Source organism: Chanodichthys erythropterus, chromosome 14 (assembly GCF_024489055.1).
Source record: "Chanodichthys erythropterus isolate Z2021 chromosome 14, ASM2448905v1, whole genome shotgun sequence".
Lineage (NCBI taxonomy): Eukaryota > Metazoa > Chordata > Actinopteri > Cypriniformes > Xenocyprididae > Chanodichthys > Chanodichthys erythropterus.
In genome coordinates, this window is record NC_090234.1 from 36661198 (window position 1) to 36676423 (window position 15226).

The window sequence follows — 15226 nt, forward strand, 5'->3', positions numbered from 1 at the left end:
GCAGTATTTCCCATAAGAGCAGATAAGACTGGACCTCTGAGCTGAGCAGCAGAAATGCTGATGTTGCAAAACTGTTTATAGCCCTCATTTGTCCTACTTTCCCTGCTACCCTCTTCACCCTCACTTCCCCTCGCTTTCCTAGGTGATCAAACACAGGTTGGAGCGTTTGCTCAGGCCACAAAGAGATGACAAAAAGCAAACCCAGCAGCAGCAACAGGCCAGCACAGTCGCCACAGTAAACCTGGAGGAAATGAAAACTAAGGTAAGCCACATGCTAATCTCTGGAGCTCTAGTTTTAGGATGCAGCACAGATCAACTCTTGAATAGGAACAAAGCCCGGAGGGAAATACGACATCAGCAGCAGGATATTGAGCCATGATTGGGAAGCCAGGCTGTCTGCTTAGACCAGGATTGAATCAAATCTCCCTTGTTCTTATTGCAATCCGATCTTCTGTTCATGGAAGAAGAACACAGATGTTGGCAGAGCACATTAAATTCATGAGAAATGGATTATGCTCAAAAACTAATTCGATTCAGGACGGCCAGAGGGTCGTGACCTAAGATTGTTCAATCATTATAAACTGACAGTTCCAGCTCTAAAATCGGAATAACTTTGAAGCCGGTGTGAAATAGCTGATATGTAGATTATGCTTACCTGTGTCCTTCAGTTCTATATTAATGTGTCAAGTTTGCCAACTTTGGTTGCCTGCTGGAGTGAGATTTTGATGACATGTGCTCAATCAATGACACGCCCCTTTTTGAGGTTTTAACCTCTTTTTTTATAGCCTTTTTTTTCCTATCACATGTTTTAGTAATCATCATAAATTAGGTATCATTTCTTAAAAAGTCAAAATTCAAACTGTTTTGAAGTCAAACATTGTGTTACCATGGAAATGGTACTTTAAAGGGGTCATATCATGAAAATCTGATTTTTCCCATGTTTAAGTTCTATAATCGTGTCTCTGGTGCATCTACCAGCACAGAATATATGAAAAAGGACAACCCAGTAACTTTGTTTTGGTAAGCCTTTCTCTACAAGCATGTGAGAAATCGAGCCGTTCTGATTTCACTCCCCTTGTGACGTAGGAAGGGGATCTTATTATAATATTACCACCCTCTGAATCTGTTTTTTCCACCCATGTCGCCCCCATTGTTTTCGCAAGCGACGAGTAACACTGGTCCTGGAGTGCAGCAGAAGCAGTTTAGTTACAACCCTGATCAAACACACTTGAATGTCTTCAGGATTACTAAAGCTACGTGAAGGAATGTGAGTTATGTCGGAGCAAAACTCTGCAGGACAGTAGCACTCAAGAACGACCGTCCCTGAGCTTGTGATATGTCTCAGCTATGTAAACATTATCACTGACGGCATCTGAGCCTCTAAGGACAGTGGTGTAATTTTATTTATGAAGGGAATGTGGCTAGATAAATTCATATAGCAGTATATGTAAGTCAATAACACTAGAAAGTTTCACATGATCGTCAGTAAAACACAGGATTTGCACAGAAATTGATTCTCAAAGATTGATCGATACCAACTGTTCGTAATGTTGGCAAATCATCTCCCTGAATGTTTAGTTAGCATGTTGCTAATGTAACGTTACTGTAAATGTGGCATTGTTTCTTACTCTATTCACGGGGAACAGAGCCATGTCGTTATTCTCATTTTTAACCCAAAAACGCGTGTAGTCTGTATAATTCATAAACGCATCTTTATTCTTATTGAGTCTCTCCAACAGTGTGTAGCTTTAGCCCCGTTAGCCGTGCATCACATTATCAAAATCATTCAGAATCGAATTTTAGCAAACATTCACAATATACATGCCATAACTATGTTATATGCTGCATCAAGAACAGTTTGTAATAATCAATTTTGCACGTTTTATTTGCTGTTTGCTTCAGTGTATGTATGTATTCCTCAGTGTACTGGAATGACAAGCGAGCTTGGGGGCGGGGAGTACGAGCTCGTTTGCATTTAAAGCAAGACACCCACAAAAATGACTTGATTTTGCACACACCCAAATTGGGGCAAATTTGACAAGCTATAATAAATGATCTGTGGGGTATTTTGCGCTGAAACTTCAAAGACACATTCTGGGGACACCAGAGACTTATATTACATCTTGTCAAAAGGGGCATAATAGGTCACCTTTAAATCCTTTTAGCGGGCTCCTCCCCCTAGTGGGCGGTGACATGTTTCATATTACAAAATATATTTTAAATATTTTATAATTAAAAATCTTTTCTAATCTTTACAAAACACATATCATCAAAAAGAGAATCAAGGTTCCATATGATAGACACGTGACAGACATATATTAAAGGTTCACTGTAAAATGTTTATTGTCAAATTAACAGTAACTTACTGGCAACAATTATCCAGTAGTTACTGTATTTAATACCACAGTAAAATTATCGTAAAAATAACTACAGTAGTTTTACTGTACTGTACTGTAAAATAAAGTATAATGCTGTACTTTATTTTACAGTATGCCTAAAACTACTGTAGTTATTTTAACAGTTAAATTTTATTTATTTTAACTGTTATATATTCAATAACACAAATTATTGCTTCAGATCAACTTTATTTAGGTTTCATCTTTTATATTTCTGAACTTCAATACAGAAATTTACCAGCATATTAATTTAATCAATTAACAAAAAAATACAATTAAATTCACACCACTAAAATCACATTAACACATTGTGTCAGTGGAAAATAAATGTTATAAAATATAAAAATAAAGTTTGAAGAGTTAAAGTACTTAATTAGTAGCAGTATACAACAATAAGCAGTGAATACATATCATCTTACATCTTAAAACCACATGCCATAAAGAAAATGGTCTTCTTTATGGCGACGACTCTTCCCCCGTCTCACGATGGTTTAGCCCGTCTGCCAGCGCTGCTGCAGAAAAAAAATGCTGTCAGCACGGCTTAACTGGGAAATGAGCGCCAGCAGCACCAAAAGTATTTATACCTTGAAGTTGCAAACAACATTGGTACAAAACAAAAAAAGTGATTACGTGCGTTTTAAAGTTGACCTACCATTTTCACGAATGCTTTTCGTCTTCATAACGACTCTTCCCGCCTGTCTCACGTTAGTTCAGCCGGTCTCTGCCAGCGCCGCTGCGGGAGGAAAGAGCTACTCAGTGCGGCTTGACAGGGAAATGAGCACCCGCTTCGATGTTCTTACGGATATTTATAAACTAAAACATCTTTATACCTTGCAAACAATATTAGTACAAAACAAAAAAAGGCGATTACATGCGTTTTAAAACTGACCTACCAATTTCAGGTAGTAGGCTTTTTGTCTTCATAACGGCTCTTCCCGCCTGTCTCGCGATGGTCCAGCCGGTCTGCCAGCGCCGCTGCGGGAGGAAAATTCTAGTTAGTGCGGCTTAAATGGGAAATGCTCACCCGGTCCGATGTTCATACATATATTTATTAACTCAAACGTATTTATACTTTGCAAATAACATTTGTATAAAACAGATAAGGCAATTACATGTGTTTTAAAGTATACCCACCTACCAATTTCACGTAGGCTACTCCGTCCTCAGACTTTAATCTTCACCACGCTGCAGGAGGAAAATGGCAGAAAATGAACGCTTACTCATGTATTTTTATGGAAATGTATTAACTAAAACATAGCGTTATATCTTGGAAATAACATCAGAATAAAACATAAAGTGAAAAAAAAAGAAAAGTTAACCTACTATACTGTTGTAGGCTTTCATCTTCATGATGAGTCTGTCATGCATGAGGAGGTGTGTGGTTGTTTTTCGCGGTCATTTAGTAGCCTACTGTATTTAGATATACAGTAGGCTAATATTTTCCCAGAATGCATTGAAAATCTACAGTAACATACTGTACACAGCTTATACAGTTGGAAACTGTTAAGAATACAGTAACAAGCTGTGAAAACTACAAAATCTACAGTAATATGCTGTACTCAGATTCTACAGTAGGGAACTGTTGAGAACACAGTATAATACCGTGAAAACAACGGAAATCGTTTACAGTGTTTAGTTCACTTTCCAATAAAAATTAGCCTAAGCTTTACTCACCCTCAAGCCATCCTAGGTGTATATGACTTTCTTTTTTCTGATGAACACAATCACACATTTTTAAATGCATTGTTTCACTTCAGAAAGCCTTTATTAACCCTGTATTCTGAAGCATTCATGAATTACAAACATTTAAGTTTGAATAGTGCATTTTCATGTCTATGCTTAACAAGGGGGTGACAGAGATAATTCAACAATTCATTCCTAATTTTATCATAATATTGAAATTCACCCAAATACTTAAGCTTGACAATCTTCTCAAGCCTGTGGCCATTCCTTTCACTTGTTCACCTTTTCCTACCACACTTTTTCCTTCCAGTCAACTTTCCATGAATATGCTTTGGCACAGCATTCTGCAAACAGCCAGCTCTTTCAGCAGTGACCCTCTGTGGCTTACCCTCATTCTTCATCTTGATGATCGTCTTCTGGACAACTGTCAAGTTAGCAGACTTCCCCATGACTACTGTTGGGATTACTGACTTAAACCCAGTATTTATACCCTGAGAATGGTAATTTAATAGAACGAGCAATAGAATTGATGAGCAGCAAGTTGTAATCATCAAAATGAAAACAAAAAAGTCTGGAAATATTTTACTTTGTCTAATAAATCTAGAACATATTTAAGTTTTACTTTTTTACTTTTGAATTAAATTACAAAAAAAAAAAAAAAAAACTTTTTCCTGATATTCTAATTTATTGAGATGCACCTGTATATATAAACATTTATTTTAGAATATGCTTCAGATTGTGTGTCAGTAAGGTACAGTGTTGTATGCAATATAAACTAAATATAACATGTCACAGTTGTAAAGAGAAAAAAATCGCTAAATATAAAGAAAAATACAAGCTCAATCCAACAGGTCATTAAAGTTATTTTTTATGAAATATATTTCTTAAATTTTGCATAAATTTTGATGCATTAAAATATTCCTATTCATTGCGCTCATTTCTCTAATGAGCTCCATCTGTTACACAAGCGTCTTTGAAGTTTAAAGGCTACTCTCTTGCTGTTATGACAAACTATTTAGCAACATGTAAATATGCGCATAGGAATAATGCAAATTATAGACTTTTGCAATGATGGGTTTTCTGTACTGTCATTGATGTTAATGACTGAAGTCCTCCTGCCACAGCACACATATTCAACTAATAGACAATGAAATTATCAGCCGCCAGAGTGGCCAGACTGTGAACTTCATCTGCATTTGGAGCCTGGCAGGTGTTAATTTCGTGCCCTTATTGTTTGGGGACACAAACACGCGACTCATCCGCTAGGATTTCTTCTAGCTCTGTAGCTAGAAGATCATCTGGCGAAGCACAGGAAGAAATTTTATTGGTGGCATTTGACCAGTTCAGATTGTATGTTAGACCTAACAAGTCCAGTGCTGGTCGGAAAATCTTATGAGCAGATTTAGCAATTTATTTAGCTTGTCTTTTTATTTGGCGTGAGATTTAGTTGGGCAATATGAGAGTGTGAGACACAGCCTGAAAATGTGAGAGGTGGCAACCCTGCAAGCTAACTTCCTTTGTAGTATTAAAGATGCTGTTAATTTTTTTTTCTTTTTTTTTTTGGAATGCCACATAAAATGTTCTTGCTATCTATCAGATACAACTGAAAAAGAGTTCTCAGAAATCACACCTTTCTGTGACCACCCTAGACTCTGTCAACAGCAAAAAAAAAAAAAAAAAAAGAGGAGAGCTATGATTTTGCAGCCAATCAGAAATAGTCTCTTTTGCACATTTGGGATGGCTGACACAGGTATTTTTTAACTTTTTGATGACAAGGACCACCAAATATGATTATCACCTTGACAGCCTTCCTAAAATATAGAGATACCTTTTTTTATGTATTATATATTTTATTTTAATGTGTGCAGTTGCATTTATACTGTGTGAAAAATAGCAAGATTTTTTTATGAAGACAACATGATGTTTCCTAAACATAATTGTGTTGTACAATATATCATCACTGTATACAAAAAAAAGAAAAATGTGTGAAAATATTATTATAATATGGTTAAAATAGTTAATTTTATGACATCTCATAAATGTATGTATATATATGTATATGTATGTGTGTATATATATATATATATATATATATATATATATATATATATATACACTGTTCAAAGGTTTGGGGTCAGTAAGATATTTTTAATATAAATTAATGCTTTTATTTGTTAAGAATACATTAAATAGATCAAAAGTGACAGTAAAAACATTTATAATGCTACAAAAGATTTCAAATAAATGCTGTTCTTTTAAACTTTAGAATACTGAAAAAAAAATTGTACTACAGTTTCCACAAAAATATTCAGCAGCACAACTTCAGTTTTCCACATAATAAGAAAAAGAAATGTCTCTTGAGCAGCAAATCAGCATTAGAATGATTTCTGAAGGATCATGTTACATGGAAAACTGGAGTAGTGATGCTTTACTGTCACAGGAATAAATTTCATTTTAAAGGTGACCTATTATGCCCATTTTGACAAGATTTAATATAAATCTCAGGTGTCCTCAGATTGTGTCTTGTTAAGTTTCAGCTCAAAACCACATGGATTTTGTTTATTATACCTTGTATTAACTTCTTATTTATGGGTGGGTGAAAAAATGTGCTGATGTATGTCTTTAAATGCAAATAAGCATGCATGCGATTCCTATACACTGAGGTGTAAACAATACAGGAGAAGCTCACACAGCAAATATAACTGTGCAAATCCCAGCCCAGTCTCATTAGGAAAATGTACCTGCAGGAACATTTTTGCAAAAACGAAAATACATAGTGCCATGTACGTTTCGTGACAGTTTCAATGTGAAATGTGAAGTGGCGCTAAAAGCGTGTTTTTTTCCGAAACAGATGGACGTGAATATGGTATGTTTTTATTACATTGGTTTTATACGTATCACCGCAGTTCTGATTTGAAATGTCCAGTGAGTGCTAATGCTCCATTACATTTAAAAATAACTTTACACCTAAACCTACCCGATAGTGTTAACAAAAGCAAACGTGACATAAAAAGCATTTTAGCTTGCTTTTCATCTCTCATCTTTGAGCGCTTTTACCATGACTCATCTTTCACGGGATTCGTACTCAAACCTTCCGCATCCGAAGTACAACTCTGTATCAGCTGAGCTACCGAGCAAACTTGTTATGTCAGAAAAGCAAAACATGAAATGTATTTGTTTACAAATAGTGCACTTTAGTAAAAGCATTTTGAGATCATAACATAATATTGTACATGAAGAGGTGAAATCAAGTCTTTATTAATCCATAATCTGACCCTGTAATCATAATTGTGTATGAAAACGATTTAAAGTGCTTGCTGTTTTACTGCCTCTAGTGTTCATTTCTGTTGGAAACTGCAGTGATATATACGTATCGGTACGTATTTTGCGACTTGCAAAAATGTTCACACAAGTACGTCTTTCCATGAGACCTGTGTTTTACTGACCCTCGTGTGCAAAGCAGTCTGGTGTAAGATGACTTGCACTTCTCTAAAATGAGTGCTGCTGTCCTGCAGAGTTTTGCTCTGACACAACTCACCTTCCTTCAGGTAGCTTTAGTAATCCTGAAGACATTCAAGTGTGTTTGATCAGGGTTGTTACTGATGCACTGTTGTCGCTTGCAAAAAACAAAATGGTGGCGCCGTGGGTGGAAACATTTGGGCCCTGTCCCAAATGGCACACTCTGGACTTGTGGACTTCCTCAGAGTCCACACTTTGGTGACGTCATGTAGTGCAGACATAGGGCCCTTGGCGCGAGTCCACGAGGGCGCATTGAGAGGTATTTTTGGGACAGACTCGATCGTCACGCCGGAAATAACGGTCTGGTTGTTTTTTGACAGGAGCTGCAGGTTCGGGGAATGCTGCCTATTGTTGTTGTATATCACAAATATCTTATACAAATATTATAATATTTAGCATCGAGAACAGGTTTCTTTTCTTTTGCAAAATATTATCTCAGTGTCAACTACACAGCCTGCTTTTGCTTATGCCACCTGGGCATTAGACAGTATACACATGCTTATTTAAATAATGTATACAGTTGTAATGATACATAATGTTCCATTTGAACTAAGATTACAATTTTAACACATAATAAGCATGTGCGTGAGTTTCAGATGAATTTACAGGTTTAAATATAAATACTAGGTTTACATATGACTCAGTAAAGCCCTGACATTCGGTTCTATTTATTTAATGAATAACATAATGCGATATTATTATTCAACAAGTTATTATTATGTTTGAGATATCAACCACTGGTCGATGACCATAATGTTTGTATAAACTGTAGGTAACAACTGGTAAAATGTACACCTTGGTCATAAAACCGTCACTTAAATATTTTCATCTCAGCCATGTCATCAATTGCTCTTGAGCGAAATCTCCTCCCATCCATTGTCTGATTGGCATTTCGCAAGGATTCCTGGGTAGTTAAAGTGTGCGGAGCCTGCATCTATGCGGGCTTCGCTGAAGACCGCTTCAAGGGTACAAAGGGGGCGCTGCTGAGCACACTTCAGAGCATTAAAATGCTGAATGGGACGGCCTACGGACTCGTAGACTCGGCGAGTCCACGAGACCGAAAGTCCACATGAAGTGTGCCATTTGGGACAGGGCCACAGATTAAGGATAGAATATTATAATAAGATCCCCTTCCTACATCAAAAGGGGAGCGAAATCTGAGTGGCTTGTTTTTTCACATGGTTGCAGAGAAAGTCTTACCAAAACAAAGTTACTGGGTTGTCCTTTTTCACAGGATTTTTTCTGGGTTGGTAGATCCGCCGGAGACCCAATTATAGCACTTAACACAGAAAAAGTCTGATTATCATTTTATGTCCTCTTTAAAATATACACAAAATTACTGTTTTTACTGTATTTTTTTAATCAAATAAATGCAGCCTTGGTGAGCGTTAAAGACCTCTTTCAAAAACATTAACATTTTTTTACTGTTCAAGTAGAACGTAGTGTATATACTTTTTTTCTGAAAGTTTCCATGGGCCTTCTTTACTCCCTGAGAATTCCCAGACCCCTGTTTAAAAATCCCTGTGCTGGCATGTCTTTGGTGATAAGATTTTGGAAAGGAAGTCGAATAGATAGGGGCTGCCTATTTCAGTATAATCAGAAGCATCTGAAATTACTTACAGAAATTTTAATTCATAGCAGTCTATAAGTGAACATGTCAGATGCTGTCTTTAATCACTGTACTTTTGCCACCATTTTATAGATGAAATAAACCACTTAAGACCATGTATAACAGTGAATCTATTATTGTCAAAGGGGTTTAACTATGATAAACCACTGTAACTCTCAGCCTCGAGTGGCTTTTTCTTTATCACACCACAGATTAAACAACGATTCACAGGGTTAGTCATTCAAGGAGTTTTATTCACAATGGAATAGTGTGTAAGATGTAGGAGTTAAAGTATCTTCGCAGAATCCCCTCTGACATTCTCTGTTCCTGACAGGATTCTGACGAGAAGAGCCGGAGCCACTCGGAGGGAGCTTATGCTAACACCATCCTCCCAAATCACCATCATCACCACCGTACCCACCACCGAGTGTTCGAAGACTTTGCCTGCTAGGAAGCCGCCTGTTGACGTCTGCTGAAAGAGTGCCCTCAGTGCTGAAGGTGGGCTCAACGAAAGACCCTCAGATCTCAGCGCTAATCTCTCTCGCTGTCACCAGTTAAAGCTACAGCCAAAGTCGAACTCTAAACCCTCGCTTCTAACCGAACACGGGCACGGATCGGACATTACGGTCCAGCAGGAGACTCTGAAATCCTGTTCTTTCCCCCCTCATCTCGCAGGAAATGACATCAGTGGAAACTCTACGATTTCTACACGGAATACCTTGGTATTGGGCCTCTACTATATCAAGGCATAGACTGCATGACATCTAGAGCCACTTTATACTTCAGATCATGTTTGAAGCATTACATTCTTACTTTATATTTTGTCAGCTGTTAGTTTTATTTGGTGACTTCTTATCTTGTGAAATATTATAATTCAGATTAATCTACAAATGTAAATTATGTATTTAAATCATGGCTATCAACCCTTAGGATCAGAGTTGAAGAGAAATATCTTAACTCTGGTATTTCACTGAAATCATGGGGACGGTGTAGAATAGTTTAAGTGTTTCAGAAAAGTAATTTGTATCCATCTCTATTGGATATGTCTGGTAAATGTTTCCTTTATCTCAAATGGTTTAACTTCAAGTATATTGAATAATCCACAAATTTTGTAATGTTATTTATAGAGATGTAACGTGTGAGTGGTGATGGGTGTCATTAGCAGTAACAACATAATCTTCTTGTGAGGTTACTTCCCATTGGAGAGCCAAATGATGCGTACAGTAAGCCCACCAGCCCTCCAGAGCCGTTGCGGTAACCATATGGAAAAGGTTTGTTTCATCCATCCATCAGCTAATGGATCCACTCTCCCAGACCTCCCAAAAGTGTTTAATAAAACAGACCTTATGTTCCTAGTTTCACTTTTGAATGAGACAGAGTGCAGCGGTTCCACAGAGAATGATAAACCGGGTTTGCTCAGCATATTCGCAAACTATGAGTAATCTGATGCACCGCAGCGTATGGCTAGATGTTTAAAAGTCCGTTGATGAGTTTTTCTCAGGGTTCTTAGCTGTGAAATGTCTTGCAGTGTCTTTGACAAAAGGCCAGATGTGCAAAGCATTTCAATCAGAAACCACCGGCTTTTCTGGGTGGAAAATTCAGCAGGCACTGACAGTTCATAGACTAAAAACGTTTCCATTTTCACTACAGTCCTGATATCATAAATGCCGATATTGAATTGGTGTTTACAGATATGGCTAATATTACTGTAAGTCAACTGTGTAGCACCCCATTTTTTCCTTTTTTTATTTATTTCTTTATTTTTTTGATATGTATTACTTCATGATCAGACATTTCAGGTGCAGTTGTTCTCTGATTATTGCCTGATTATTATTGGGATAATTTCTAATTTATTATGACGCGTGTAAGACTTGTGTAAGATATGGTTTAAAGGTTGTGCTATTAAAATGAGCAGAGATTATAATAAAAAATACATACAAAATTATATAATACATTTTTTTTTTTACTTTTTTATTTTTTATTTCCCCACATTCAGAAATAGGGCGCAACAGAATTGTCTTATACAGTTGCAAGATAAAGTATGTGAACCCCTTGCAGAATCTGTGAAAATGTGAATAATTGTAACAAAATAAGAGAGATCATACAAAATGCATGTTATGTTTTGTTTAGTACTGTCCTGAGTAAGATATTTTACATAACAGATGTTTGCATTTAGTTCACAAGACACAAGAATAGCTGAATTTATTAAAATAACCCCATTGGTTCTTAATACTGTGTGGTTACCTGATGATCTATGACTGTTTGTTTTTTTGTTTTTGTTTTTTGTGATGGTTGTTCATGAGTCTCTTGTTTGTTCTGAGCAGTTAAACTGAGCTCTGTTCTTCAGAAAAATCCTCCAGGTCCTGCAGATTCATCAGTTTTCAAGCATTTTTGCATATTTGAACCCTTTCCAGCAGTGACTGTAGGATTTTGAGATCCATCTTTTCACACTGAGCACAACTGAGGGACTCAAACTCAACTATTAAAAAAGGTTCAAACATTCACTGATGCTCCAGAAGGAAACACGATGCATTAAGAGCCGAGGGGTGAAAACTTTTGAACAGGATGAAGATGTCCCAATTTTTCTTATTTTGTTTAAATATCATTGTTTTTCATTTGGTACTGCCCTTCTGAAGCAACAGAAGATACTTGCATGATTCCCGGAAGAAAAATTAAGTACATTTTACCTTGATATTCAAATTCAAAAGTTTTCACCCCCATCTCTTAATGCATCGTGTTTCCTTCTGGAAGCATCAGTGAATGTTTGAACCTTTTTTAATAGTTGAGTTTGAGTCCCTCACTTGTCCTCAATGTGATAAAATACATTTCAAAATCACACAGTCACTGCAGGAAAGGGTTCAAATATGCAAAAAAATGCTTGAAAACTGAAGAATCTGTAGGACCTGGAGGATTTTTCTGAAAAACAGAGCTCAGTTTAACAAACAAGGGACTCATGAACAACCATCACAAAACAAAAAAACAAACAGTCGTAGATTATCCAGGTAACCACACACAGTATTAAGAATCAAGGGTTCACATACTTTTGATCATGGCCATTTTAATAAATTCAGCTTCTTCTTTTTTTTCATTTGGACTATGTAAACATTTTTGTTTGTTTGTAAAATATCTTACTCAGGACAGCACTAAATAAAAAAATAACATGCATTTTTTGTGATATCTCTTATTTTGTTAAAATTATTCACATTTTCACAGATTCAGCAAGTGGTTCACATATTTTCTTGCAACTGTATGACAGAGCTGTATATCCTGTATAGATTAGTTGCTCTGTTGGGTAGATCCTATCAGCAAGAGAGATTTTGCATTGTTATTTTCATATTTTCTGGAATGCATCTCGTATTTGGATGTCTTATCCAAAACATGGAGCACATAGTCCATCCATATGAAAGTAATCATAGTTAATATGGGCTTTTAATATTCATAAAACTGTATCACAGTGGCATTTTTAAAGGTTTCCAGTCAGAGTCTTGATGGCACACTGAGCCGGTTATGCATAATAATACAGTTTACTGCCATAATAACTGTGCTGTCAGCAGTGAGACCAGAAGAGCTGACATACCAGTGCATGTCCAAGAACTGCACTGGAACAAATCACTCAGATTTGATTTGGCATTATCTGTCAACCTCATGCAATTGTACAGTTGTAAATTTCCGCATTTGTGGCCTATCTTACCTGTGCAGAAGGAATTGCCCCAAATGTTGAAATGCAATTGTGTGTGCACAATTCACAGGTCTTTTTAAAAAAGGGACTATCTTTTATAGTCCTTGCTATTAGGGTGGAAACTGTTTTCTATAGAGCAAATCATTGTGTTTTTGTGCAATCCAGCAGGCAGATCTGATGCTTGCACAACAATTAGACATTTCTCCAAACTGAGGTCAATGTTGTTACACAGTTAAGCAATTGACGCATCTATCCTTTCCTAAATGTATTGTACCGATTCGTGATTTCATACAAATTACATCATTTTCTTGAAACGCTGCTGGTGAAAAAGATGATGGGCGAGAAATTGGAGAAGATGTAGGAAGAGGAAAGGGAAACGAGAGAGCAATATTGGAGGCACAGCAGGAGCATCCGGAGCAACTTGTGGTTTGGGACAATGTCCAATTCCACCATGTAGCGTTGGTGTGTGAGTGGATTAAAAATCACCCACATTTTGTTATAGTGTTTCTTTCAGCAAATTCTCCATTTCTAAATTCAGTTGTTGAGTAGTTTGTCTGGGAATGAAAAGTGTTCAACCACAACTTTTATGCCAAACTGGAATATATGAAGTAGATAGATCCCAGAGTGCATTACCTGCACTGCATTTCTTTGAATAACAATTCAGGGTCACACTTTAGTGTTTAACTATTATGTACTTACAGTAGATCCAATGTACTTGTGTTCATGTAGTGTTGCAAAACTCTTTTGCTGCTACATAAAATGGTAAGGTTAATGACAGGTTTGGTGGTATGGTTTAAAGGTGGGTTAAGGTATAAGGGATATGAGTACAATATAAAAACATACAAGTGCATTGTATCAAATTATTCATTTAAAAGTTATTATATAGTAGTTAAAGACACTTCATATATAGTGAGACCAATTCAGTAAATTCCTGTGGAGTGTAGCCAATTCAGTTCAAATTCACACTCATGATTTGAAAGGTAATCTGATTCTTCAGTACCGAATTTAGCATAAACCTGGAGTTTGGATCGTTCCAAACCTGTATACAATTTTTTGTTCTGTTGGTTGCTGACATTCTTTAAAAAAAAAAAAAAAAAACTTCCTTAGTGTTCAGCAGAACAAATAAGTTTATGGTTTGGAACTACTTGAGGGTGACTTTCATTTTTGGGTGAACTATCCCTTTAGTACTATATTATTAGTTAATATATTGAGATATTGAGCTTAGTTTGGAGAAATGTGTGAAATCTTTCCAGAGAACTGTAATATTCATTTATCTCAGGGGTGTCCAATCCTGTTCCTAGCTGGAGGGCCACTGTCCTGCAGAGTTTGGCTTCAACCCCAATTAAATACACCTGAACCAGCTGGTCTGGACACCCCTGCTTTATCTGCTATTAATTCATCTTCACATGTCAGTTCCAGCCTGGACTGATTGGGGCAGCGTTGAGCTCTGTGTGTATTTTTAACTGTGCTACGCTGCTTTAACTTTGACACGCTGTTCCTTTCCTCCCGCTTTTGCCAGCCAGAGCACCATTTAGCTCCGAGAGGGGGCCATAAAACAAGGCACTGAAGCAGCATATAGTGCAAACAGACTGTTGAGATTTCCACACGATTAAAGGCATCAAGACTAATCAGGCTAATTACCCATTACACTCCAGAACCTAATGGACTGTATACCAGATGACAGAGAACGCATAATATAGTTTGTACAAAGGTCTGCTGTTATGACCGTGGTTTCTGTTAGAACACATTTTATAAATGTAACGATGGTATGTACTGCAGTCCAATAATAAAATCTTGATCAATTAATTGCTTTGCTTTTATTCACTGAGATATAAGCAAGTCACACCATGTGCTTTTTGATGGCTTATGAGTCCACTGGGGATGCTGGACACCTTAAGTGAACGTTCAGGGGTTAAACCCTCTTCACAGTATCCATAGCAAGCATAGCAGATTACCAGAAAATAATGACTTGTCTTTATAAAAACAATATAAAAATGTAAACTGTTGTTAAATTTACTTTTGTAATGCATAACCAGAATGCTAAAGGGATGCTTTAGACAACTTTACAACTCAAATAACACACATTTCTGTTATTTACCAACAAATCTCATGAGAACTATTTTACAAAGTGGCGATTTCGCATGATTTTTAGAGAAGAATTAAGCATGAGGGTCCTAAACCTAACCGTCAGTTGGGTGAAAGCAGATTGTACAAATGAGATAATACATATTTATACGAATTAGTCACCAATCTGCCAAAACTTAAAATATTATGAATTGCCATGAGTGTTGGTTGTTTAACAAAAAAAAAAAAAGAAATAAAAAAAGTGTTTTAAGAAAA

At 36.6% G+C, this 15226-nt stretch overlaps 1 protein-coding gene across 1 annotated transcript in view; it reads left to right on the top strand.

The window, feature by feature from the left end:
• asic4a (acid-sensing (proton-gated) ion channel family member 4a) overlaps positions 1-9658 on the top strand; it is a 108723-nt gene extending 99065 nt beyond the window's left edge. The window contains exons 9-10 of the mRNA XM_067409604.1: positions 143-262; positions 9542-9658. Of these exons, the coding sequence (XP_067265705.1) occupies positions 143-262; positions 9542-9658 (237 nt within the window). The remainder of the gene's footprint in view (positions 1-142; positions 263-9541) is intronic.
• The last annotated feature ends 5568 nt before the right edge of the window (positions 9659-15226 follow it).